At 38.6% G+C, this 24,583-nt stretch overlaps 1 protein-coding gene and 1 long non-coding RNA gene across 5 annotated transcripts in view; one reads left to right on the plus strand and one right to left on the minus strand.

The window, feature by feature from the left end:
• Positions 1-320: 320 nt before the first annotated feature.
• The window catches only part of Appl (amyloid-beta-like protein), a 45,586-nt gene continuing 21,323 nt past the window's right edge, over positions 321-24,583 (minus strand). Inside the window, exons 2-15 of one of the 4 annotated variants that reach the window (XM_089077470.1) lie at positions 18,598-18,651; positions 17,868-17,999; positions 15,277-15,403; positions 12,061-12,151; positions 11,358-11,488; positions 7,891-8,116; positions 7,488-7,698; positions 7,036-7,218; positions 6,769-6,840; positions 6,488-6,678; positions 6,201-6,301; positions 5,902-6,128; positions 5,548-5,694; positions 321-5,332 (exon numbers count right to left, since the gene is read on the minus strand). In XM_089077470.1, coding sequence (XP_088933596.1) covers positions 5,222-5,332; positions 5,548-5,694; positions 5,902-6,128; positions 6,201-6,301; positions 6,488-6,678; positions 6,769-6,840; positions 7,036-7,218; positions 7,488-7,698; positions 7,891-8,116; positions 11,358-11,488; positions 12,061-12,151; positions 15,277-15,403; positions 17,868-17,999; positions 18,598-18,651 — 2,004 coding nt within the window. In that variant the 3' untranslated portion in view covers positions 321-5,221. Of the gene's footprint in view, positions 5,333-5,547; positions 5,695-5,901; positions 6,129-6,200; positions 6,362-6,487; positions 6,679-6,768; positions 6,841-7,035; positions 7,219-7,487; positions 7,699-7,890; positions 8,117-11,357; positions 11,489-12,060; positions 12,152-15,276; positions 15,404-17,867; positions 18,000-18,597; positions 18,652-24,583 lie in introns of all 4 variants that reach the window. The other 3 variants (XM_011640714.3, XM_011640713.3, XM_089077471.1) reach the window with 3 other exon arrangements.
• Positions 6,573-14,088, plus strand: LOC148936684 (uncharacterized). The gene is made up of 2 exons (XR_016139390.1): positions 6,573-6,714; positions 13,457-14,088. It is a non-coding gene; the product is annotated as an uncharacterized LOC148936684 (long non-coding RNA).

A 24,583-nucleotide genomic window follows, 5' to 3' on the forward strand; every position in this document is an offset into this window, starting at 1 on the left:
ACATTGCAAAAACAGAGTTATTATTTCACGATCAATTAAATGACACATCATGTCGTTAGATTATGTCGGCAAACTTTTGCTGACACAAACGTCTTCTGTTTGACGAAACTATTATTATATGCGATCATTACGTAAACAAATGCAAATGCAATTAGTATCTATATAGCTCATAGACATAAATTTAATAGATATCGTAAGATTAGTATAGAGTTACATAAGATGTTTATTTAATATGATTTATATTCGTTTCAATCCACTTTCGCACAATTTTAGCAGAAGGCTGCGAAAAGAGACTGCAATAAAACGCTCCGTCCAGGAAATTCTTTATAATTTATTTATTGATAAGTAAAATTACATATATCCACAAACACAATACGTTCTTTTCACGGGGTGTAATAATGCGTTAAAACTTGTGAGCGGCGAGGAGAAATACCTGCGAAGGAGAAAGAGGGACGAGGAGAGGCTTTGCTTTTTCTTAATTTTTCGAGAACAGTCTGCCCCCTCCCCTTGTGTTTCTCGTGAACAACAGCAAACCACGGCATTTGCTCTTAATCGCAAGTGTCAATAATAAAAACGAGACGAAGAAAAAGTACTGAAAGATTTAAAAACGAATTTAAAGCTCGGGATCTGAGATGCAATTTTAATGCAATACACAAGCTTGTGTCTAAAATTATGTCAAAAACGAATTATAAACCTCACCTCTTGAGCTCTTTAATTCCTAAGAATTACTCTAGGAAAAAAAATTTGCTCATTGCATACGTTATATATGTATATAAAATACATAACATGCGTATCTGAGCATATAAATATTTGTTACATATATATGTAAATTTATGCGTTGAATATTCCACATGCATTTAAAAGAAATGTAAAATCGTTCTTTGTGCAAAATTCTCGGCATGATAATGAGATTAAAATTCTACAACAACATGCTGCAGGTACTCTCACAGAACGATCGTTTGTGGGTGCCTCACTTTTTTCAATTTTTAGCTAGCACAATTTAAATCCGTAACAGCTTCTAGCTACGGATTACGGATTGCCATTGTTCACAGAAATAGAAAGTGAAATCTTCCGCGTGTAAATGATATACTTATCGAAGTTCGGAATTGTTGACACTACGATAAAAACTTAACGGGGGCAATCAGTTGCCCTTGCGCCACGCATTGTCTTGTCTAGATTACACGGCTGTATCATCAGTATACAGATAAACATAACATTTCGCTATTAACTTATCTCTCGATAACGGAAGTTCAGTCAAATTTCTTGATTATGGGTTTACGATTCCCGGAGTAAAAATTTTAATCGTCATCGCGTCGCGCAAAGGTCAACGAATATGAACATTTTCAGAATTGAAGATAATAGTGTGAGGACACGTAATCGTGCTGCTCGATAACCGTCCGAAGACGAGAGAATGACGCGAGGAGATACCGAAAAAACTGTAAAAATAAAGTCCAGTTTTAGTCTCATTATTATACTCTTTCTCCGTCTCTGGACTCGCTTATCTCTGGACTGCGACTTGAAGGACGTATATTTCTTTTTTCTTCTCCTTCACGTCTCACATGGCTTTAATAAGCTAAGTTTCAGTTATCTCGATATATTATATATATATATATATATATATATATATATATATATATATATATACTTATTACTTCTTTACAAAAATCAATTCTTAAATTTATACGGAGGTGGCCCGATGCAAATTCACAGTATCTTGAAGTGCACACGCTAACTTTTTTCTCTTTTTCTCTCTCTCTCTCTCTTTTCTCTCTCTCCTTCTATTTTTTCCCGCTACAATCGAATCACCGAAACATGATATGCTCCGACTATTGGCTAATACTGATACTCCCGATGTCTTCTACGAAAGTCATCGAGAGAGCATTGGACCTGCGTTGTTGCCTGCGTATGAGCGCAATCGCGTGTTTCCACCTTCGGTAAAAATTGTCGAACGGATTTGCATGCTCGCGCACGAAATACAATGTCCCAAATCGCTGCTTGCTTTACACTTAATCTCGATTGAATTTAGCGAATATATATATATATATATATATATATATATATATATATGTGTGTGTACGCGCATGTCGATCACAAATCATTCTCGATACAGACCAATCGTAATGATCGCAAACCATCTTTCTGCGAGAGTAGCTCTAGCTTTGTGAGCCTTAGAAAAATAATAAGTTCCTTTACAATCGCTTAAGTTCTTCAGCATCTGTGAATCCGTATCAAGGTCAGATTTCTTTTATATGCGATGTTGTCTCAATGTTTTAACGACTATATACGCTATAGGTACATAATGTTTAATTTAATTATATATGTATACATGTATATGCATGTGTATATCCATATATATATATATATATATATATATATATATATATATATTTGTATATATATATCTCTATATATTATTCCCACAGTACACACACACACACACACACACACACACGCGCGCGCGCGCGCGCGCGCGCGCACCATACGCACACACACGCACACGCACACACACACATATACACATATAACAGATATTTTATATCATTATTGTTAACGCATTGATGCTATCTGCTGTTATTTATATAGTCATAGTACATTCACTGGTATAATGGCTAGCGTCTTACAATATATCTAAAATAATATTTTTAACATTCAGCGATGTGTTATTTATGTGTATCTATGTCTTGCATCTTGTTTCTGTTGTTATAGTTACGGTTGTTGCCGATTATGCACACTCTTTTTCACCGGAGTTGCGTGAAGACAAACGATCGGTGTATGTGAAATTCGCACTAGATAGATAGAAAAGGCAGCTGCTTCACGTGAGCTTAGGAATATAATATCTAAAAAAATTTTTTTCTCTTTTTCTTCAATCGCTCCAACTCGCAAGCGATCATCCTGTCGCGCGGTATAATTTTAGCAAAGTAAGCGCAATCGAAGGGAACCACCTTAACTGAGAATGTATATAAGTACTCATGTATGGATCGTCTGGAGCATCATTTCACACAAGAGAGAGAATAGCGACTCTTTAACTGTAATCTATACCGTAATAACCATTGCGCGCCGAGCTAAAAATCCGTTTCTTCCAGATGTATGTTTTATCAATTGTACTGATATGTCGATGATCGACTGAATTGAGCGTGTCAAAGTGCATTAACATACACTAACGATAGCGATTGTGCTCTTATCACGCCGCTGCCATAGATAAAGTCGTAAAGACGATTAAAAAACGTTCTAATCTCTTAGACACTTAAAAAACATTCTTCTTGCAGCATTTGCAAGAAACAGATTCATATCTTTCATAAAGACATTATGCGATCTTTCGCGATCTTTTTTTGAGAAAAGCGTGTCTTTAAGACCTTTGTGGTGGAGTTGAATATTACCACTGACCATTGATGGCCGTAGGGACGGTAATGGCTCTATGCGGCAGCGTTCATTCATGGCCGGTGACATTGAATGCACTACATCGCGAGCTCATTTTTTCGCAAGTTCGACGAAAAGCGCGTAACGCTGTTCATGTAACTGTGTTCTGAGATAAATAAGAAAAGAACTGTGCTTCCCCACGCGACCCTGGCGCTAAAGTGCTGACTACTACCTTTTTTTTTTTATCGTTTGACCATATACAAATATATAAGCATTAAACGTGTAATATATCATCATCGTCGTCGTCGTATATAATTAGTAATATCCTAAGATAGTATTATATGAACGATCTTTTCCCTTTTTTTTCTCCCGAGAACGCAAAACGCGGAAATGAAAAAGAAACGCTTATCTCAACAGCCACCACTTCTTCCCTTTTTGTTTTTTTTTTTTTTTTCGACCTAACCGTCAGAGGTACTAATGCCACTCAAAAATGATCTCCGGTTAAACTGTTCCTCTTGTTCGGCAGTATCGACGTGACCTGTTCGATGCGTCGCGGGCGTCGTTTCTCGGCGAGATCGAACGAAACTGCCGAACATTTTCCATGCTAGCGTTCTCAGCACCTCGACAAAATGGACTTTCGCGTGGAATGATAGAGCATCTTACTTCCTCGTCGTCATTAACTCGAGATACGTCAATGATTCTTAGTTTTCTTATGTCTTAAGGTTCTTTATTATCTAAGAGTAGACGTTAAGTACTGATAAAGGTCACCGAGAGAAACCAGGCAGTGGGAATCGAACGGAGACGGAGGGAATAAAACAGCTGCATCACGAAGGTAGAGGAGTAAAAACGTGCAACAATGAGATGGAGGTGTGTATACGTGTATGTGTATGTATGTTCTGATATTTTAAGAGTGCTCGCTCGCGCGCTCGGTTATTTTAGCATAACGTTAACGATTACGCGATTAATCGGAGTATTTATTTCTATATGCTGCCTCCAGTGATAAGCTACTACAATCACTATCGCATTTTTTTTTTTTTCGTGTAGTATTTAAGCTGCATTATGTTTTATTGCCATTGATTATCTCCAAAAATATCAGAACCTAAAAATACAGCAAAGAGCGCAACGACAACGCGTTCACTTACGCTTACATTGTCCGTGTAAACGCGTTCTAGCATCATTCAAACGTTCGTCCCCGAGGAATGAGAGTGACCGGTTACCGAATGTCGGTCGACGAATCGATCCGCGGAGCTTCCAGTTCGAGTGCATAACGTGTAGAGGCGGAGGAACATCGAGGTACGTCTAAAAACGGCGTATACTACTTTTACAATACGAGCGCTCCTTCCTGCGTTTTTAATATCGACATGTATGACAACGTAATAAAAACGATGTGTATATGAGATACTTCCGAAGATAGCGTGTAACACACGTGTTCGTATGGCACATAGGTATGCTGAATTCTACGTTATTTTATCTCCCGTAGAATCCGTTTCGTTTCCCATCCAGCGTGTCCCTGCTATAAACTGTATTTTACATTTATATTGTCAATTCTTCGCGAAATCGATTTACACCGCGACACGTGGCCCGTGGTGCATACGAGTGGACGCAATGTACGGCGGTTGTCTCATCGCAAGTACGATCTGCCGATTAGGAAACGCGTTTCTTGAATTTGCGCATTCCGGGGATGTACATGTCCGGATCTTCGGAAGAATCTCGGAGGTTAGAGATATACATACTATTTATATATATATCTTATTCTAACAAAATACTATGAGATTCTTGAAGAAAATACGCGAGAACGAATACGCGATTGCGACCAGCTTCAGAAATTAAAATATCTGTGATGACTCTCGAGGCGATGGCCGAATTATTCCTTCACTTCAAAGTATTTGTATGTAGGATTCTCGTAACCGTTGATCTGCATATTTGCAACGTGTCTCTCCTCGGGCGTGGCCGCTTGATCAACCTCGATAAAGCCCTGGGAAAACGAGAAATTATTTGTCATATTGCATTGTCAATTAGTGTGTGTTAATTATTATAACACATTATATATCCTTCTCAAATTTATATGCATTCTCGTTAGAAGTATATTAAAATTAAATAAAGAAAGAGTATCATGCACGTGCAAGTTACTAATTAATGATAACACATTACGTATGATATATTGATATATCTTTTAATATAACAGTATACCTGGCTGTGAGGGCTTCTCGCGCTACGTCTCTTGAATACTGCAACGCCTACAACTGCAGCCGCCATAAGTGCTATACCAGCAAATGCGAGTGTAAAGTAGACGGATCGACTTTCTCTGTGATATACCTCTCGCCTTACAGAATAACCCTACAAAATTAATTAATTTGCATGTATTAATCAGGAAAAATTCATATAAATTTTTTTTATTTTCGTTGCAATAACAAGTTTATATTATAATTATAATGATAAGATAACAAATTTATTTGATAAGAAATAAAGAAATAGGAAAACTTTATACGATGACTTTATAGTTATAAGGTAAAGACTTTATAGTTATAAGGTAAATTTTCTTACTGGCTCGGAATGAGAGACATCGTGAGTCATGATATGGGCTGCTCTAACTACTCCCTCATTATGCATGGCAGCTACCGCAGCGGGTTGCTCCGATTGCTGGGGAATATCCTTGGTATCGATTGCTGAATCACTTTCCTCGTGTTGTTCTTGTTCGGTGCGTAACTCGCCGCGTTCTGCCTTACGTTGTTCCTTGCGCGCTCGCTCAAGTTGTTTCTGATGTTCCTTTTCTGTAAGATACAAAGTAAAGTAAAATACGCTCATTTGCATAAATTTGTTTTCGATGGATTTGTCATAAATACCTTGCTGTTTGCTAGCGACATCGGCCTGATACTTGTCTAGAATAGCTGCCTCCGCTTCGCGCGTCATCGCCAACAGCAATCCCGGAGTTTCATCCTTACTCCTGAGGGCCAAAACGTAATCGTCCATGAGACGGCCGATCTTCGCGCTTAGATCTGGATATCTGAACATAAGAAAAGAAAAAATGAGTCTAATGTTTTTTTTTACCGCGGCGTTTTATTGTTCTGCGTGTAACGTTGTCGCGTGATTTGCGGTGTCTTTAAGATATTAAAAATATATGTTGAATTACCGTTCCAACATCAAGAGGCTCTGATTGGTAATCCTATCAATTTCCGCCAGATGTTCCAGAGTGGCCGGCTTCTCCCGCTGCGCCTGTTCCAAGCTACTGTCAAGGAGATGCTTGTAATGAGCGATTGTGTGGTGCCTGTCTTTGTGAAGGGCCCTGAGGAGTTTTTGCAGGCATTTTTGAATACGGTGCATCTAAAAAACATATTACATCGATCGTTAGGCAGGAAGGTAAAAAGTACTCTTTATCAAAATATATTATATAATATATTATATAAAACTTACATTTGGCGGCGTCTCGTTGAGGGCCGCGGTGTAGCATGACATGGCTTCCTCGTTTCTCTGTTTAACAGCCTCCTGCGAAGAAAAGATTATTATGGGATATAATTCATTCGAGCGAATTCCGAAAATTATTACTCGTCTATCGTCGCGCGTGAGAAAAGTTTTATCAAGCTCGATTTACGTTCGCGCTTTGTTGAAATTCATAGTTTGCTTCAAAGTTGGGCGACTTTTAAAAAGAATGTTCGTATCATATCGCGCGTTTCCACATACCTGCACTCTCTGTTGGTGCATTGCGCTTAACTGATGCTTCTCTGCCGCGCCGCTCTCCTCGAGGGCGGCGACCGTCTCCTGGAATCGCGCCGTCATCCAGCGTTTGAAAGCGTCCGCGGCGACGGGATCGTGGGCTCTGATGTCCTGATATCTCTCCTCGAGGTCACTCCAATCCTTCATCACCTGAAAGCGTTGTAGCACAAAGATTTCGACACCAATGTCCCGCGCCATGATACTTATCTCCCAAAAGATTTATTTTTCTCTCGTACCTTTTTTTCTCTCAAATACAAATTTCAGTACCTCGACTCGATGTAACGATCATACTTTATACTCGTGTTTGCTTTCCCCTACATAGCCGAAGATATGAGGTACGGCTAAATAGATGAAAATATGTGGTACGATGTACACTAACATTACTTCCTACTTTTCCCACTGCGATTAATCGAACTTACTTTCGTTACTTTCTCCTTGTGCACCTCCTCAAGTCGCATCTGAGCCTGCTTGTAACTCTGATGCTCGGATCGCGGATCGAAGTGCGTCAGATAAGGATCGGGAGTGCCTTGCGGTTGAGAGGGCTGCTGCGTGCTCGTGCTAACCGGCAGCGGCATTGCCGTCGCATCCTGTTTGGCTTTCTCCGTCGTGGAAACGGTCGTCGATGGTCGACTGATTTATAACAAATTTACGATAAACATTTTAACTTTTCATTTAATCAATTTCAGTTACAGCTATTTTGATTCATGTTTATTCTTTTTTGTTAATTCGGTTCAGGAGATCTTAATCAAGCTTAATTGTTATTTTTAAAGCAACCATATGAATGTAAGTCTTTTTTCAAAACACGCATATATTATTCATTACCTGGTAGTCGTGTCGTAATCGTCGAGATCATCATACTCCTCCTCGCTTTCGTCCTCATTGGGTTGATCGCTAAGCATGTCCTCGAGATCACCGTCAGAATTGTCTTCGTCCTCTGCATCGCCGTCCAGGTCATCTTCGTCGTCGAGATCGTCCTCATCCTCGTCGAGATCATCATCCACGCTCTTCGGTATGGGCAGATCAATCGGCTTCTTTACCTTCACGTTCTCTGCAAAAGGGACCAATATTTCGCGCGTTATTCTTTGCCGCATCCGCGTTCGATTCGATCGTTACATAAGTGCATAAAGCGCGCAAGGCTGATGATTGGTTCTGAAAATAGACTCTCCAGCGTGCACGAGTTGCAAGAACCTATGTGAAGAACAAAAAAAACAGAGATCGTTTAATTAATATCGCTGCGTATATCGTGATTATGCGATAGTGCTTCCTATTTTTTCTCGCCTCTCTAACGATAACGATTCGGCATACGCACACACATACATACATACATATCGCGCACATACATGTACATACGTGACGCGATAGGTGCAATTATTGGAATTCCTGTCTGCGCGCACATTCCAGTATATCGACTGCCATTGTTTGAATAGTAAATGGACGGGATTGGGCTGGCCGCAGATAGCTCCACGGAATTCTGGCCCATAATCTAAATCAATGTGCGCCAGTGATACACTGCCGATGTCACCGATCACTTGATTATTTATTGATACACTCGCTAAGAGAGAGAGAGAGAGAAAGAGAGACAGCGATACGACGGAATTATTAAAATGTGACAATTTTACAGACACAATTCATCCAGGGCAGTCTCGACCTCTCCATGTAAAAGTGACATCGAGATTAAACAGCGAAATGATGGAGGGATACTTATCCTGTAAAAGACAAGCGAATTAAAAAGATAGAAATTCATTCAGAAGACATAAGTTACTAATACTAACTGTTGAGCTATTAGAAATTAATTCAAAATTAAATTGACATGAGAATGACAGGAGAAGATTGTCATGAAATTCATATGCGTTTTAACTATGTAAAACGCATTTTATTCTCATCTACATCTCTTTCCAACTTAGAAATTCTAATTTTGCCAGGTTATTCAGGAAAAAGAGGAGGAATGCTTCTTGACTAACTAGGTTCTCGAGAGATGTGTCTTATTCGTCGAGAATAGGTACTCTGATGAGACTTCTCGACTTCTGCAAAGGCAGACAAAAGCCCCACCTGACCATATCCTTCTGTCATCCTTTTATCTGGGTCACACGGCAGATATGCGGTAACTGCACGCGTTGGCAGTTTCTCTGGGAATGCCTTATGTCACGATTGTTCATCATACGGAGTTATCGAAGTTATTCCTCGCGAGGACGCGGTTTATCCAGAATCGATCAGAGAAGTGCCGAATAAGGAAGGGTTGCGGAATGACGGAAGTCCAATGTTATCAGTGCCAATAACGAAACTTATGAAATCGATAGAATGAACTTCATGAACTTAAAGTCGCATATTTCTAAAATGTTTATGCCCGAGGAACTTTCCGAGATGTATTTATTTTTCCAGATTTATTGATTCTAATAAATTAATTCGTTAATATCTAGCTTTTAAAATTAAGCAATAATTATAAATTTATTTTTACAAGACGTTCGCCCAAAAAATATGTCCAAAACACAGAAATTATTTTTCATCAATAGCCGAAATGATATCTGTGCAAACGTTAAGACATTAAGAGCTTTTCAATTATACGCATTTAAAAAAAGAAGATTTTAATACACTCTAAGTTGATATTTCTTATCTTTAAGGACTCAATTTTAATGTAAGAATTTTAATCTAAAGCTTACTAAAATCGAGATTTTCACAAAAATAAAAATTCCTATGTTCTTGTTTCTGTTCAAGTCATCATTTACCGAACTGACGTCCGCAATGGACATATTCTAAATATGTACAATCTCGGTTTCATTTTGGTGTATATCACTCGGCCCATTTTTCATCCCAACGGACGACACGTCATCCTCCAAAGTAACATTACCTATGCTGAAAATAATGGAGTGTAGGATTCAAGCGGGCGATATATAGCGAACAAAACGGACAGCCTCGTGTGTGCTAATCGAGACTATTATATACGTGATGTATAGGAAAGAAAAGTTGCGCAGCGACGCCGAAAGCTACGGCGTGTTACGTTGCGCAGTCGTCGGGAACGTCGGCGGCGAACATTATTGATTGCACGAGGGAGAGAGAAGACAAGAGAGGCTTGCGATGAGAGAGATATATACAAAGAGAGAGAGAGAGAGAGAGAGAGAGAGAGAAAGAGAGAAAGAGAGCTTGTGAAGGGTGGCACAAGCCACCCGAGTGCTGGAAGGAGACGAGGAAGGAGACGAAGCAAAGTAGGTGGCACCCCTCGCTTAATACACTCTCCTTGCACCCTCCTATAGCCATTCTCTCTCTCTTTCTCTTTGTTCTTTGCGACAGTCGATTGAAAACGAACAGCGTAAATGCCGGGCATTTCTACCGTGCAATAAATATGCCGCGAATTCGTCGTAAATATTCATGCCTCCCCGGTTTCTCTCTTCCGCGATATGCTTTTTGATAGACACGCGTTCCATTAATTGTTTCGTCCTACAAAATAAAAAATAGCAGAAAGACGAAGAAACAATAATGTGAGATGTGATATCAAAGCGAAAATTGAATAATGTAGAACGTTGAAACGCTGTACAAATTGATACAAATGTAAGAGAGTATCAAAATAAATGACAAACAAACGTGTGAAGATCAGTGGCTTTTGTACGATGAATTTGACATTCAATGAGATTATTTAACGTTTCATCGTTCCATTATTCATTTATACATATAATAAAGTAGAATTAATTAACGACTGCTGTCGACGATCTCATTTCGAAAGATAAAGTCATTCTTGAATTCTTCCTCAAATATGCATAATATTTCATTCTTGAATTCTTCTTCAAGTATAATAAAAATTTATGAATGTAATTTCTAAATCCATAAAGATATCCAGAAATATTTTATGCCGCAAATTATCCGAAAACACCGTTTAATTTCGTTATGAACGAAAAACCCGAGATGTATTTAATAATAGACGGGCGAAATTCGCGTGTTAAATCTCGAAATAAGATCGTCACAAGCATTTCCACTTTATGGTAAAATGACCTCGCGCCAAGCAGACACCCCGAGCTCGCGAGCTCGCGTCCGGAAAGGATGTCACGGTATGGAGATGCGGACGCAGCGAAACGTTCGTACCGATAGAATATGCATGAAGATGAACGTGAGTGCCCCGGTGTGGTTCTCGCGAATACAAAAATATCGCGATAGCTCGCTCCCCCGCATCCCCCGCATCCCTCCGCGTCTTTCCTCGCCGGCGAGATCCGCGCGATCCTCGCCGTGTCTCTTTTGCGCGCGCGCGCGAAATGAGAACACGAATGAATGGTGATAAGGCAGAGCGTACGTACGTTACGTACCTTTCAGGTGTTTCGGGCAGCATACGAACTCGACGCCGGAGAACAGAGATATGCCGCATGGCAGCAACATCGCGAAGCTACGCAGATTCATGTTTCGCTCCCGGCAGGTCTCCGCCGCCGTGGCATTCCATCTGGAATCACGTGAAATCCACTTGATGCAGTCACGTGCATTCGAGTAAGCGCGCTCCCGATCTACCGGGACGCGATAAACGGACCCGCCGATAACGATTCGCGATCTCCACCGACGTAAAACACGCGTAAAATACGCGCGTTAATCCGCGCGGTGGATGGTTGCCAAGCGGCTAGGTCGCGTCAATCGTTAGCCAAGTAATTAAAATATCTTCGTCGTTAGTTTTAATGAAGTAACGGAATAATAAGATGAAATGATGAGCAGATACGGTGAAGCAAAAAAAATTTGAGATGCCGATAAAAAGCTTATTCTCCCTATAAAAATCCGCGTTAATAAATATATATATATATATATATATAATTAATAATAAAGCTGACGCGTTAACTGCCGGATCAAATGTCGAGTGTACGTTTACGTTTCTCGCGGAGGTTCTCGCACGCAGACAAAAATGTGCTTAAGTTATTCTTCCGAATTGCTTGAATCGCGAAACGCGACATTACAAATCTAAGCTCGCTCGAATATTAATTTCGTTTGGCGCGGGGGTATATTCGTGCGTGTATGCGCGCTCGTTACCTGTGAGACTCCCAGCATTTTGTTTGATTATGAAGATGATCAAAGAGACAGCCCTCTGGCACGAGAAGTGCGTCGCTCTGGAAGGGTCCCTCTGAAAGTAGGAAACGGTACATATTGCAGTGGCTCGAAAATTCAAGGAAAAGCTCGATTAAACTGGTAAAGGTCGCGCATCGCCGGTATTTATTCTTATTCGCTATTTCCGACCGACGATGCAATCTCTATTTCCCCTCCCCCCCTCTCTCCTCTCTCTCTCTCTCTCTCTCTCTCTCTCTCTTTCTCTTCATGTATAAAGAGAGAATTCTACGAATTATATTGCGACGAATTATATTGGCAGTCGGAGCGCGAATCTGTCGATGACTATTTATACATCCGTGCGCATATATGAATATCCAGATATATGAAACGTCTGAAATCAATAGCGAATCTGAGTACAAGGGATTCTCTTTAATCATTGAATTTTATATAAGTCCATCTAAAATAAATCTCACATATCCCACGATTAAATTTTATATTTATTATATTTTTAAATCCCTCTAATATATTAAATATTCTTCCAGAATTTTCAATTGCTTGTCTTATTGACAGATTTTTCTCAGTCTAGAAACAATTTTTAACTAAATTAAAATGTCAACATAATAATAATCTATAAACAGTAAATAATTAAAAATGAACAATTTTTCTCAGACTATGCTTCTAGAAAGTATAAGCAAATAACTGGGCTTTATTGTTCATTTAAATTCAAGAGCATTTTCTCAGAAAAAAAAAAAAAAATTCCGGGCTTAATTATCAAGTCGCTTAATGTTGAATATTAAAAAGTTTCAGCATAGTAATGGCCTCTCTTAAAAGTTTTTCCTAAAGATTTATCGGAGACTTTGTTCCTAAAATATTTATGTTCAAGACACTTTATGTATCCACGGATGTACCAGACACACGAATGACTATGTAAGAATATAAATGCAAACGTGAATCTGCATTTGCGAATACCTCGCGTACAATGTAAACGGAATGCACAAAGCGGTACTAACAATTTTCCAGTAGCGTAAATGTCTAGTGGTTTCATAAACGTGATAGAAGAGCAAAAGGGGAATAGGAGAGAGAAGAGACGGTGGGATGGAAACGCGTCTGGCGGATGACGCATCGGTACGTTCACCAGCGCTGATCAATAGAACTAGTCACGCAAATTCATCGAGGGTATTAACTACGTGCCCGATTTGTCCGAGTACATTCTCATATGTATTATTCTTTCATCAGAGATTACGTAAGAAAGAGCAAACATAAATGTGTATTTTCACAAGAAACGTTCCGAGTATTATTGAAACGAGACAATGTATAATATAATAAGTAAAAACCTGACTTCGCAATAAGTAAAAACGCTTCACGGTCGGGTTTTTTGTAGGAACGCTCGACAAGGAAGTGGTTAATGGACCTTTGTGGGACCTTTATGGGACGTGAGACACGCAACCGAAGATGCGGACGTTGAGAGGAACGGCCGTGACCATCTCTACACGTAGCCGGCATACCGGAATAATAGCATCTAACAAGATTAGAAAATGAGACACGGATCTTGACGCTTTAACAGCGTGTTCGAAACAGATGTAGAGTTCAGAGTTCTCGTCTTGCTGAATGTTGCGATAAATAACCGTCGTGTCTTTTACTTAGGGGTATCTCTCACTTAAAGGAATATATCATCGGCGACAGATGTGTTTTGTATCATTACTCCATTCGCGTATTTTAGCTCAATTATTCATTTTCAATGATACTTATTTAAAAGTAGATAAAGAGATAAAACTTAAAATAGAAAAAAGGTTAAGTTATGTTTGTAAAATGTGTTACATGTCGAATTAAGATTTTAATGATGATTTTTAGAACAAACTTATAATGGACTTTTGTAAGAAGTCTTAGATGAAAATTCACCCGCGGCTTCTAGATATCTAATATTAAATATATTCGCGTTTGCCGTTCTAATTAAAATTGTGTTAAAGTTAGTTGAAAATAAAATGAAGTATTACATTTCGCTATGGCGAGATACTTTCTGTGTAAATACATTCTTCCTTCATTTTGAATGTCTCATGTTTCTCCACCGGTTTTCTCAAACTTCTCGCGTTATTCGATTTAGAATATTCCGCAATTAAGTATTCCTCGCAAATTGAAGAGTTCAGTGCAGAAACGAAGTAAGTTTATAATTTATAAGATCCACTTTAATTAACGTCGCATATAAAATAGACTTAATAAATTACGAGCTCACTTCTTATCCTCCTTCTCGCGCAGAATCGTTCGATCGCGAGCTGCAATAAAGATACAGCTCGCCTCGCGAACCAACCCTCTCATATGCGGGGGAAAGGGAAGGGAAAGGGAAAGAAAAAAAGAAAAAGTAAGTGTAGATCTTGAATCCCGCTTCTGTGCGACGTCACGTTCGCGATAGTTCTTTCGTTCTTCAGCGCGATAAAAAGGCTGATCAGAAAGGCAGCCGGGCGGACAATCCGACAGCAGATATCGCGTTGTCCGTTACACGGCGTATTGACTCTACAAATTGAATTTTTCCGTTCGGAAGCAGATCGAGCGTCCTGCTAAATTTATAACTAAATCCCCGACGCCGGAGATCGATCTCTCCGTTTCTCACGGCCGCGCCGCCCGTTGCCGCATTATCGACGACCGCGCGGCCGATCGATCGACTCGCCCTCGATGCGATGGCCCTCGAGGCGATACCTCCTTCAGCAATTTTCAAGCCAACCAAGAAGCGAGTGTTACCGCGAATCTCGCGAGAGAATTTTTACGACTGTCAGGCCGATATTAACGTATGATATCCCGCCCGGCAATATCAATGCGGCGAATATCGAGACCTCCCTACATATTGTCGTAAACAGAAATCTACACTGATGCGATATTGACATATATGCCGACAGTTACATTATTATATTGATTTCGATACCCCGTTCAGACAGTTCGCGGTTTTGCTATATTCGTGACAGATTACCATTTTATTCTGACCCAAAAAGATTGATCGTGATATAGATAGGGGATGAGGATTGATGTAATCTACTTTTTCGCTTGTACAATCGGCGAATATCAAAAACTCATTAAAATTACAGATTTGGTCTTTCAATTCACGAAAAATATTTGCCATCGACCAATAATACGAACAGGCATTGTCGCGTTTTTTTTTTTTTTTTTTTTCGATATTTGGCGCGCAGAAATATCAAAATTATTATCACTCACCTAAACATCTGTAAGGCTTGACCCATCGAGAAAGCTTGCACTTGGTTCTGCCGGGTTTGCACCATCCACTCACCCTAACGTAATGCGACGACTCGACGATGTTGGTGATGTCTCTCTTTGGATAAGCCTTCGAGAAATAGAGAAAAAAAAAAAATCAGACAAGCACGGATTAAGTAGTCCGCTATAAGTAGCATTAGCAAGTGGTCCGAGCAGCCTGTAATCGCGCGCCCAAAGGTAATTATCGAGCATACACGTGTGCACTCGTGCACAAACCTATTATTATCGCGAACGAGCGACTGCTTAATCTCCGTTTAAGAGGCCGCAAAAACGCACGTTCTTATTCCGCGACGTGCTGTAATTCGCGTAATGTGCGAATTAAATCTAATAAGACTCGAATCGTGCGACCTTAGTTTCCGCAACGACAAATCGATAACGCGATTAAGCCATGTAAAATACGCTTTTTTTTTCATATAATCCAATATCGAGATGGAAATTAATATTAATTTATCTCTTATTAAAGTCTCATTAATCCTGTGATCTATAAAAATAAAAGAAAAAAAATGTAAACTGTTGAAAAGTAGTGTTGCTGAATTTTGCTGAAAAGCTTAATTCAAATTTAAATTAAGAATTCCTTTTATTTTGCAATGATTTAATTTAAAGGAGGATTCAAATAACTGGATTTGGAGAAACGACTCTCTTTCAATCTCATTAACGAAGAGTTAAACAAAGACAATAATCACCGGCGAGACGAGATTAAATGGTATGGTGCGAATATTGTACTCGGGCGAGCCTTTGTGTATTAACACGAAGAAATTTGGACAAAGCACGGGTATAATTCGCAACGCGACGATTGTCGACTCGTGCAATCTCGTGCGATAAAGTCATCGGCGAAGATTAACGTTATTTTCACGGTGGAATGGCGGGCAGGGTAACGAACCGCGTAATTCTGTGTTATGTCACGACTGAAGCGCGTCAACGAAGGGATGAAAATTCGATTTACGCGGCTCCGGAAGATTATAAACGACTTAATCCTGCCTGCAGGGCAGCGGCAGCACCGCCCGAGCGCGATGTTAAATAACACGCCCAAGCCTTAATTAATAATTCGTTCGCGAATGGCCCGATTTTCTCTCTAAATAGTCGTCGACTGAGTCGACGACGAAGATTCGAGAGCCTCTCCCCCCCCCCCTCTTCCCCCTCTCGACATTTGGTTTTTAATAATTTAAATACCGACTTCAAATAGTTTACATTTTCGTGCTTCCGAAATGAGGGCGAGACAGTGATTTTTATCGAGCGGCACTCGAGCAACACGGAGCGACAATGGCTTATCCACGTGCTCGTGCATGACAAGTACGGACACGTACGTATATGCAAACTGCATACTTGTCTCTGTCCTTATACACACTGGTAGATTGCACGGTACGTGCCGCATAAGCGCGGAAACGGAGGATGTTATTATCCGGTAAAGCTAGTCTCGCCTTTCACCTCCTGCTCCACTTGTGAAAGAAATTCGGAATGTAAATTGCGCGCGATATCCATCTATTGTCCATCTGTTCCGGTACCGGTGTCACCTATCGCTCCTAGTTGTACTATTCGACAAAGTATCGATCCATCCAGGTCACAGGTCGATTCGTTTCGTGTCCGCCTACGTTGTGCAGTTTTTTTTCAATTGATAACCCTGTTAGAATCTTCATGGCCGCAATTCCGGTTCGTTATCCGCTGCTTTTCGTGCCTCGCTGAAAAACTTTTGTGTGTGTGTGTGTGTGTGTGTGTGTGTGTGTGTGTGTGTGTGTGTGTGTGTGTGTGTGTGTCTCCGCCCATTTCGAGACCTTTCGGTCATTCTTGTAAAGCACGCTCGCCCGCTCGTGAGGTATTTTCGTTTTGAATAAAGTGGTTTAAAGCAAGGAAATTGGCAATTTCTTGACCAAGCTCCCTCGAAGCATTTATACCGCGGAAAACGCTTGGACATCGGACCCATGGCCGTGCCCCTACAGCAAACCATACGGCACGCAGCTCGATCGTTCGAAACACCATCCAACATAATCCTCCCTTGCTTTCAATCCTTTTCAACAACAAGCTATAAACGTCTATTCAATATTTTAAAAAAAAACATGACAAGCTAGGATGAGGATGGTATTCATACATGTAATAACGATAAATGAGCGCATCAATGGAGGATGAAAACTTGCCAGCTTCTCACAGAATCTGCAAAAATCTCTTGCGAAACGGTAGTTGAAGCCCACCGTACAATTTTCCAAGTCGACAGGATGATTTTGATTTTTACCTACGTAAACGCAAGAGACCGCGAGGCAACGTCGGATCGTTAATGTTCTTTTTAAAAAACGTCAGACGATTTTCGCTCTGAGAGCAAGATGTTCACTCGTGTTCTTCGTGGGAAGAAAATGAATAAAAGAATGACGCGGAGAGGAGAGCTAAAAAGTTTGATGATAATAGAAAAATGTCAGAGATCTATTTTTAATGTCTATATATAAAACTCTTAACTCGAGTATATACAGGTCTACCGCCGATCTCCGACATTATACGTGTGAAAGAATTTAATGGTTGCGTGATCTTATATAGATTTTTTTTCCTACCTTCTTACAATACTCCAGGATCTCCAGCTTGTCCGTCATGCAGCTCTTCTTGTCGGTCGAGGAGACCCATCGACCCTGCTCTCCCATGTGCTGAGCAAGGTATACCTCGCCAGGTTCACACAAGGTAGCGACCTTCGTTGAGGAAAGATACGGTCATTAAAAGTAACGCGTTAACTTCCACCAAGCGGAAAACACATTTGGCTAAGTCGACAACTTCATCAAAGTGTTTCGCTTTTCGGGAAGCTGATTGTCTTAATTAACAACACGAGTCGGCCTTCGTTTTTCAAGTGGACGTTCAAGTAGAACACACGGCGGCCAATAAACTTCCCAATGGCTTATCTTGTCTTATCTTTACGATCATCCTCTCTGTACGCATGCGCACGTTTACTTGCTTTTGAAATATATATTTATTTTAATGCATATTTTATTAATGATAAAAAAAAAGAATGTAAAATACTATCCACAGAGATTTATTTTTTATTAATAATAACACATTTTTTACGTTATATTTAAATATCGTATCGACAAATATTGTAAAACGATAAAATTTTATATCCAATAATTTAGTTGCATTGATAAAAAAAAATGTAACAAAAGTTGAACAAAGGTATGAAAGCTAACGAGCTTCGATTGAAATCGCAAGAACGAGTTCTCGCAAGGTGTATAATTCTGCGGTGTTTTCGTCGAAGTGGGAATAAAGCTAGGCCGAAGTCTCTCACGGTACTCTCACCTGAGGCTCTGATCTTCCGCCAACTGGTGCCAATTCGAGCCTCTCCGACACCGCCTGCAACACAAAGTGAGGGAAAATATTTGAAAGCAGCTGCGTATAGACGAGAGAAGAGCGGAAACGGAACGGTTAAAACGTTTTCCGCCCCGATAAACATGTACCTACTCGCGCAAATTTAAATCTTTGAGTGGCAGAATGCGTCAAGTAGTTTATTCGCTTTACGGAACTGCCTGATTTAAAAGAAAAAAGAAAAAAAAAAGAGGAAAAACCGCCTGGCTCGTTTACGAAAAGGAAATGTATTTAACGAATAAAAGCGGCTAAAAAGATGCAAAGAAATAATTGAACGCATTATTCCTACGACGTGACTAGAGTACAAATAGAGAATGTATTTTTCTTTGATATATTAAGCGTATATTTTCCTTTCTTATTAAATTTAAACTTTCCTGCTGGTAATATCGAACTTATCGACCAATATACGATAAATATTTATTTGTACGATAGATCACGTACTTCTAGGACATTCTGTAAGACTTATTTTTTTCTGAAGAAAAGATGAAAGAGTAGTAATTGATTTTTACAATCAACAAATTATTAATAAATTATATAAGAATGTCCGCCAATTAACAGCTGTATTTAATTTTTCTTCTTCAGACGTTTCACGTTGCTTTCATATTGTTTTTATATCGTATTTATTTAAAATGAATTAAATTATTTTGAATTTTGAGTGATGGGACTATTTTTGCAAGATTAATTTAATTCTACAGAAACATCTATTTATTTCATCTCGTTATTTTGAAGAAGAAATCCTAACGAAAACGAATGCTGACTCAGTGAAAACGCATTAAAGACGATGACATAAACCGACTCGTTTTATTCGATTGATAGTAGCTTGTAATCTCGTCCAATTAAACGTGGACGTTTCCGCAGTGAAATCTTCGTAATGGGAACATTTCATTTTGCCAGGTCAAACAGATAAAAGTATTCTTAATACGAAGCTTATATAAAAATACATGACACATTTCATTTTGAGAATATTTTTCTGATTACATATGCAATATATACAATGTGTGCAAAATACTCCCGAATCTTTTTAATTCTCATTTTGACAACTTCAATTTTTATTGGAGCCCTCACATTTTCAATAGTTTCTAATTAAAAGATTATTAGCGCAGCAACATGTTGTACTTAAAAAAACAAATACACTTCGTATTGATAAACAAATTGATTTTTTTATTTTGTCTCTAAATTATTCAATACGCCATGTATACGCGTTATATAAAAAAGACATATCGATAATAAAGAAAAGTATGGATGTCGGGTTTGCAAGTTTTGGGGACAAGATGCGACGCGTTAGTGTCAGCCACGGCAACTATTTTGCGCAAACAGGAAGTCGTAAGAGAGGATACTAGCATAATTATATTGTTCCATAATACTCAAGTGACTAATTATATCACTCGATAATGTCCGATAATTACGGGCGATCCTCGGTTGATACGTTAACACATCAAGGAGGCACGACGATACTTGCGGACAGTTAGCCCTGCTCGTTTATCGCCGCAGAGAGCATATTAATTTTGTTATATCGAGTGATATATTGTTTCCAGTTTAGTTGTTCGAACGAAGCAATTATTACTAGATTGCTGAGACTGTCACTTCGTGTCGTGACGCATAAAGATTGCGGTATCACTCAAGGCTCGCGCACTGCAGTTATATAATAACAAACTGCTTTCGTTGCAACAGCAATATTTACTAGACTCCCATTTCGCTTTACCGGCAAATTAAATTTGCTTTAGTAGCAGATCTTGCGAACAAATTTATTCGGAAAGATTTTTTTTTTTCAATATAAACCAGATTTATTTCACTGTAATGCCAAATAATTGGCTATGATAGCAAAGTTCAATTCATATTGGATATGCGGCAGTCACGGCAGCAATAACCCTTTTCCCTTTTCCGTGCCAGTAATTTTTTCGCGATACTTCCTCCGCCGTTTTCAATTTTCCCCGACTTTCCCCGATTTTTCATGACAATTCTGAGCGACGTATTATGATCGTCTCGCTAAAATCACCTACGTGCCTCGCATTGTCGATTTGCATCGATAAGGTCGCGTCTGAGTCGTATCGAATATCTCGGGCTGATATCGAATTTCGCGAGGAAACGCGAAGGAATAAGTCCTACCGACGTACCTACTTGTTTTGATCGCGCCATGACGCTTCATGCGGTTGCACCTGGTGAATATCGGCATGCATCGCGCGCGTGCTGCAATCATAAGCGAGGTCACGCTTCGAGTACGTTCTTCGAGGTTCGGGATGGCGTGTCGCCGTGGAAAATATCGGCTCCGCCCGAATGAAAAGCCCACGCGTTCGCTTCGCGTGAATTTACGATGGCACGAGGAAGCGATAGCTGGTAACGTCAAACCCGAAAGTGACAAATCGCAAGGAGTTAAGTATCAATTTTCCGCAGAGTGTGCGGGAGATGGAATATACGGGAGATATTACTAGAAGATAATTCTTACTCTCCGAGAGACGCACAGAGTGAGAGAGAGAGAGAGAGAGAGAGAGGGAAATTAATTACATAATATATTATGTATTATTTTAAAAAATTATACAAGCGGTTAATATAAATCTTTGCAAATCTGCACTGTAAAAAGTGACATGAAGAAAACATCTAAATTTGAAACGTTTTATTCAATACAAACGTTTAATAATAAATAATAAATGTTTCAAAATTAAATGTTTTAATGTTTTAAATCTAAACATCATAACACATCCGTTTATAATTAAGATATCTTTAAACATTTCAAAAATGGAGACAAAGAATAAAACACTTTAATGTCTTAAAATTAAACACCTCTTTTATCAGTGTGTAAAAAACGCATTTTGTTAAATTTATAACATGGAATCACATTTTTGTAAAATTACTATGTAGACTATCAGACTTGATTATGTTATTTTTCTATGATGCTGATTGCTTCCCTCGCTTCATTACGCTTACTTGGGAGTATCATCTTGACAATTTGTATATTTGTCATATATTGTTATACGTACTTGTTATCACAGATAAGAAGGTTACAAATAAGGTTACAAATTGTGTAACCTGTGTATTAAAATAAAATTATGTGTTGTTAACCTGTGTATTAAAAGTAAATTGTGTAAATTTTATTTCCTTCGTATTTTTTTTTTATGAGCGATTAAATATTAAAGATGTATTATGTAAGCAATTTTCTTTATATTATACGGCAGCTGCTCGTAATATGAAGTAGACATATTTCACGGAGAAAAAATTACGGTTGCCTAATACAACAGAAATATATATAATAATGTTATTTTTCACCTATCCATACAAAAGAGTTACAGAAACCATAATATTCTATATAGTTGCTCCAATCATAATAAGAGTAGTAGCTATATAATTGTTACAAACGTAATGATTTCTAGCTCCTGTAACTTAAAAAATATCATTTCATTTTGAACATTACATTTGATAAGAAATGGAATCCTTAAATCCTGTGCTTCGCCTGAAGCTAAAATTGTTTTGCAAGCTTTATCCATAGTCAACAATAATATGCACAATAAGCATCACAATGTAACTCACTTTATTTTATGTGAAAATTCTTCGTAAAATGGTGGTGATTTATTCTGTAATTGTAATGGAACTGAATTATCAATGCTATACTCTACAAATATATCTTATAAATCATACTATTTGTTCTACAAACTACCTTAAAAAAAGAGCAATAATTCTTCCGTTAAAACAACTGTATATGAGAGTTAATCAAATGTTACTTATCGTAAGAAACATTTGTAAGGTATGCCATTTATACGATTGTTAGAATAGCTATACTCAATATAATATCAATAATCCATATACATCTTTTTTCCAATCATAGAAATTGTTGTTGTAACAGTCATAACAATTTTTCCCGTAAAATAATTGCGACATAAATTGATAGAATTTATTTTGATCTTTTTTTATTTAATCTTAACTGAAAAAATATATAGTATCGCAAAATAAATAACGTCTGTAGTATCTAATATTATATTGAAATGTTTATTAAACAGATAGAAAATATTATATTTAAAAATATAAGAGCAACATTTATAAATTGTTATTGAACATTGTTGTTTTCTTCTAGACTGATTGCATGTATTTCCAAAAGCGTTCCGTATAAATCTTTAACATAACAAATAAAAGGTAATCACGTATGTTTTCCTTTTATCTTATCGGTCCAATTCCAGTGGCATCCCAAGAGACTGCTCGACTAGTTTGTACTTTAATTCCCATATTCCCGAACCTGTTTTGCAATTTAAACGCATCCAAAGCATTAACACTCTTACACTACCTTTCACTTCCTGTCTACACAACTTGCTCCAATTGTATGAGTCATCTTTGTGATTTTGTATAAGTGAAAAGATAAGTGTATATTCGAACTCTTGGAAATATATACGTACGAGAAGAAAAAGCTCGGTAAAAGCTCGTGATTTATCCTGATATATATTAAGTGAAAGCAAATAGTTGTTTGTTTTAATAAGCTACAATAGCTTCAATACTTCAATCCCATATTTTATTCTTATCCGTATTAGAAAGCGCAACACAAGATGTCGAGTCGGATTAATAATCAGATATAGCGTTACGTGCTAAATGTATAAAACAACATACAGTTTTATATTTTCAACGCGTCTCTGAAGACGCAGACGATTAATTGCACATTCGGCAACTACGTCGCGACAAGGCGTCGCGTTATTGACTGCGGCGATATTAGATATGCGCGACCGTTACTATCATTACGATCATTATAATGGAAGCGATACGTTTCGAAAATTCGCGCTAACGCAATTACTCACCCACCCGACCGGTGGCTGTAAAGGGCAGAAGGGCGGCGCTCGCTGTTCGACCGATAATTTCGTTTACGTTCGCAAATTGCGAATCGCGACGCCGGCCGGCCGGCCATTCGTGATGGAGTACGGGGCGTCGCGACGCCGTCGGCGCTTTGCATTTCATCGATCCGCGTCGCTGTGTCAGGGACAGATCCGCGACATGGCGTGCCATTATGTACGGAAACGATTCGGGAGCCCTCGGCATAGGTTCAATCCCGGCGCAGACTTAGAGGGGTAGAGAGGGGGGGGGCGGGAAATTTTCCCGGATTGTAAAGCTGTAATGACCGAGGGATCGGAATTCCAAATCATGCGCGAGATTAAATGAATAACTACATCTTATTTTATTTACTCCATTGTATCAATTTGTACACATATAGATTATTTTTGAGAAAATATTTTATGTTCTTTAATATGTATATATATATATATATATATATATATATAAAAATGCCAATTTTCGACTATAACTATATAAATTTGTTCGTTCAGTATTTCTGAAATAGTGACGCTTCTTATATTATTTTGCAAACAGTTTAAGTATTGATTTTATACAGCCGCACTAAAATATACATTGTTTATAAAGTAATTTTCAAATGAAATCACATTTAAATATTATGTAACATACCGTTACGTATATATATTAATGTAGAATAATACAGCTATCAATTGCCATCTACAGAACATGTTTTTATTATTTCATGTATAAAAACATATTGCGTTAAATCAATTAGATAAAAATATGATTCTGTAATTGTTATTCGCTGTTTTTATAATTTAACGTTTAAATAATACGTTTTTACGTGCGTATAAAAGAAGGCATCGGGCATTGTTATAAAATTGAATACTGTAACGAGAATACTCAATACTAATGGTAGAAGAATTATGACGATTATACTTTTTTTTACGGCGGAATGTCGTACGTAATTTAATCGTGGGCTGTGTTAGAGGGTGGGCTTTGTGTTTCTCCGACAGATCGACATGCTACAATAGCACTTTCGGAGTTTGGTATGATCACCGTACAGATTGCGGTGGTCGGCTTATCGACTAGCCGAACGTGGTGTATGTCCGGTGTATTACCGGACTTGTTGTCGGTGATACGCGCATCCTGCGGTTTA

Source organism: Pogonomyrmex barbatus, unplaced genomic scaffold (assembly GCF_055798465.1).
Source record: "Pogonomyrmex barbatus isolate J1 unplaced genomic scaffold, ASM5579846v1 scaffold2, whole genome shotgun sequence".
In the NCBI taxonomy this organism is placed as follows: Eukaryota; Metazoa; Arthropoda; class Insecta; order Hymenoptera; family Formicidae; genus Pogonomyrmex; species Pogonomyrmex barbatus.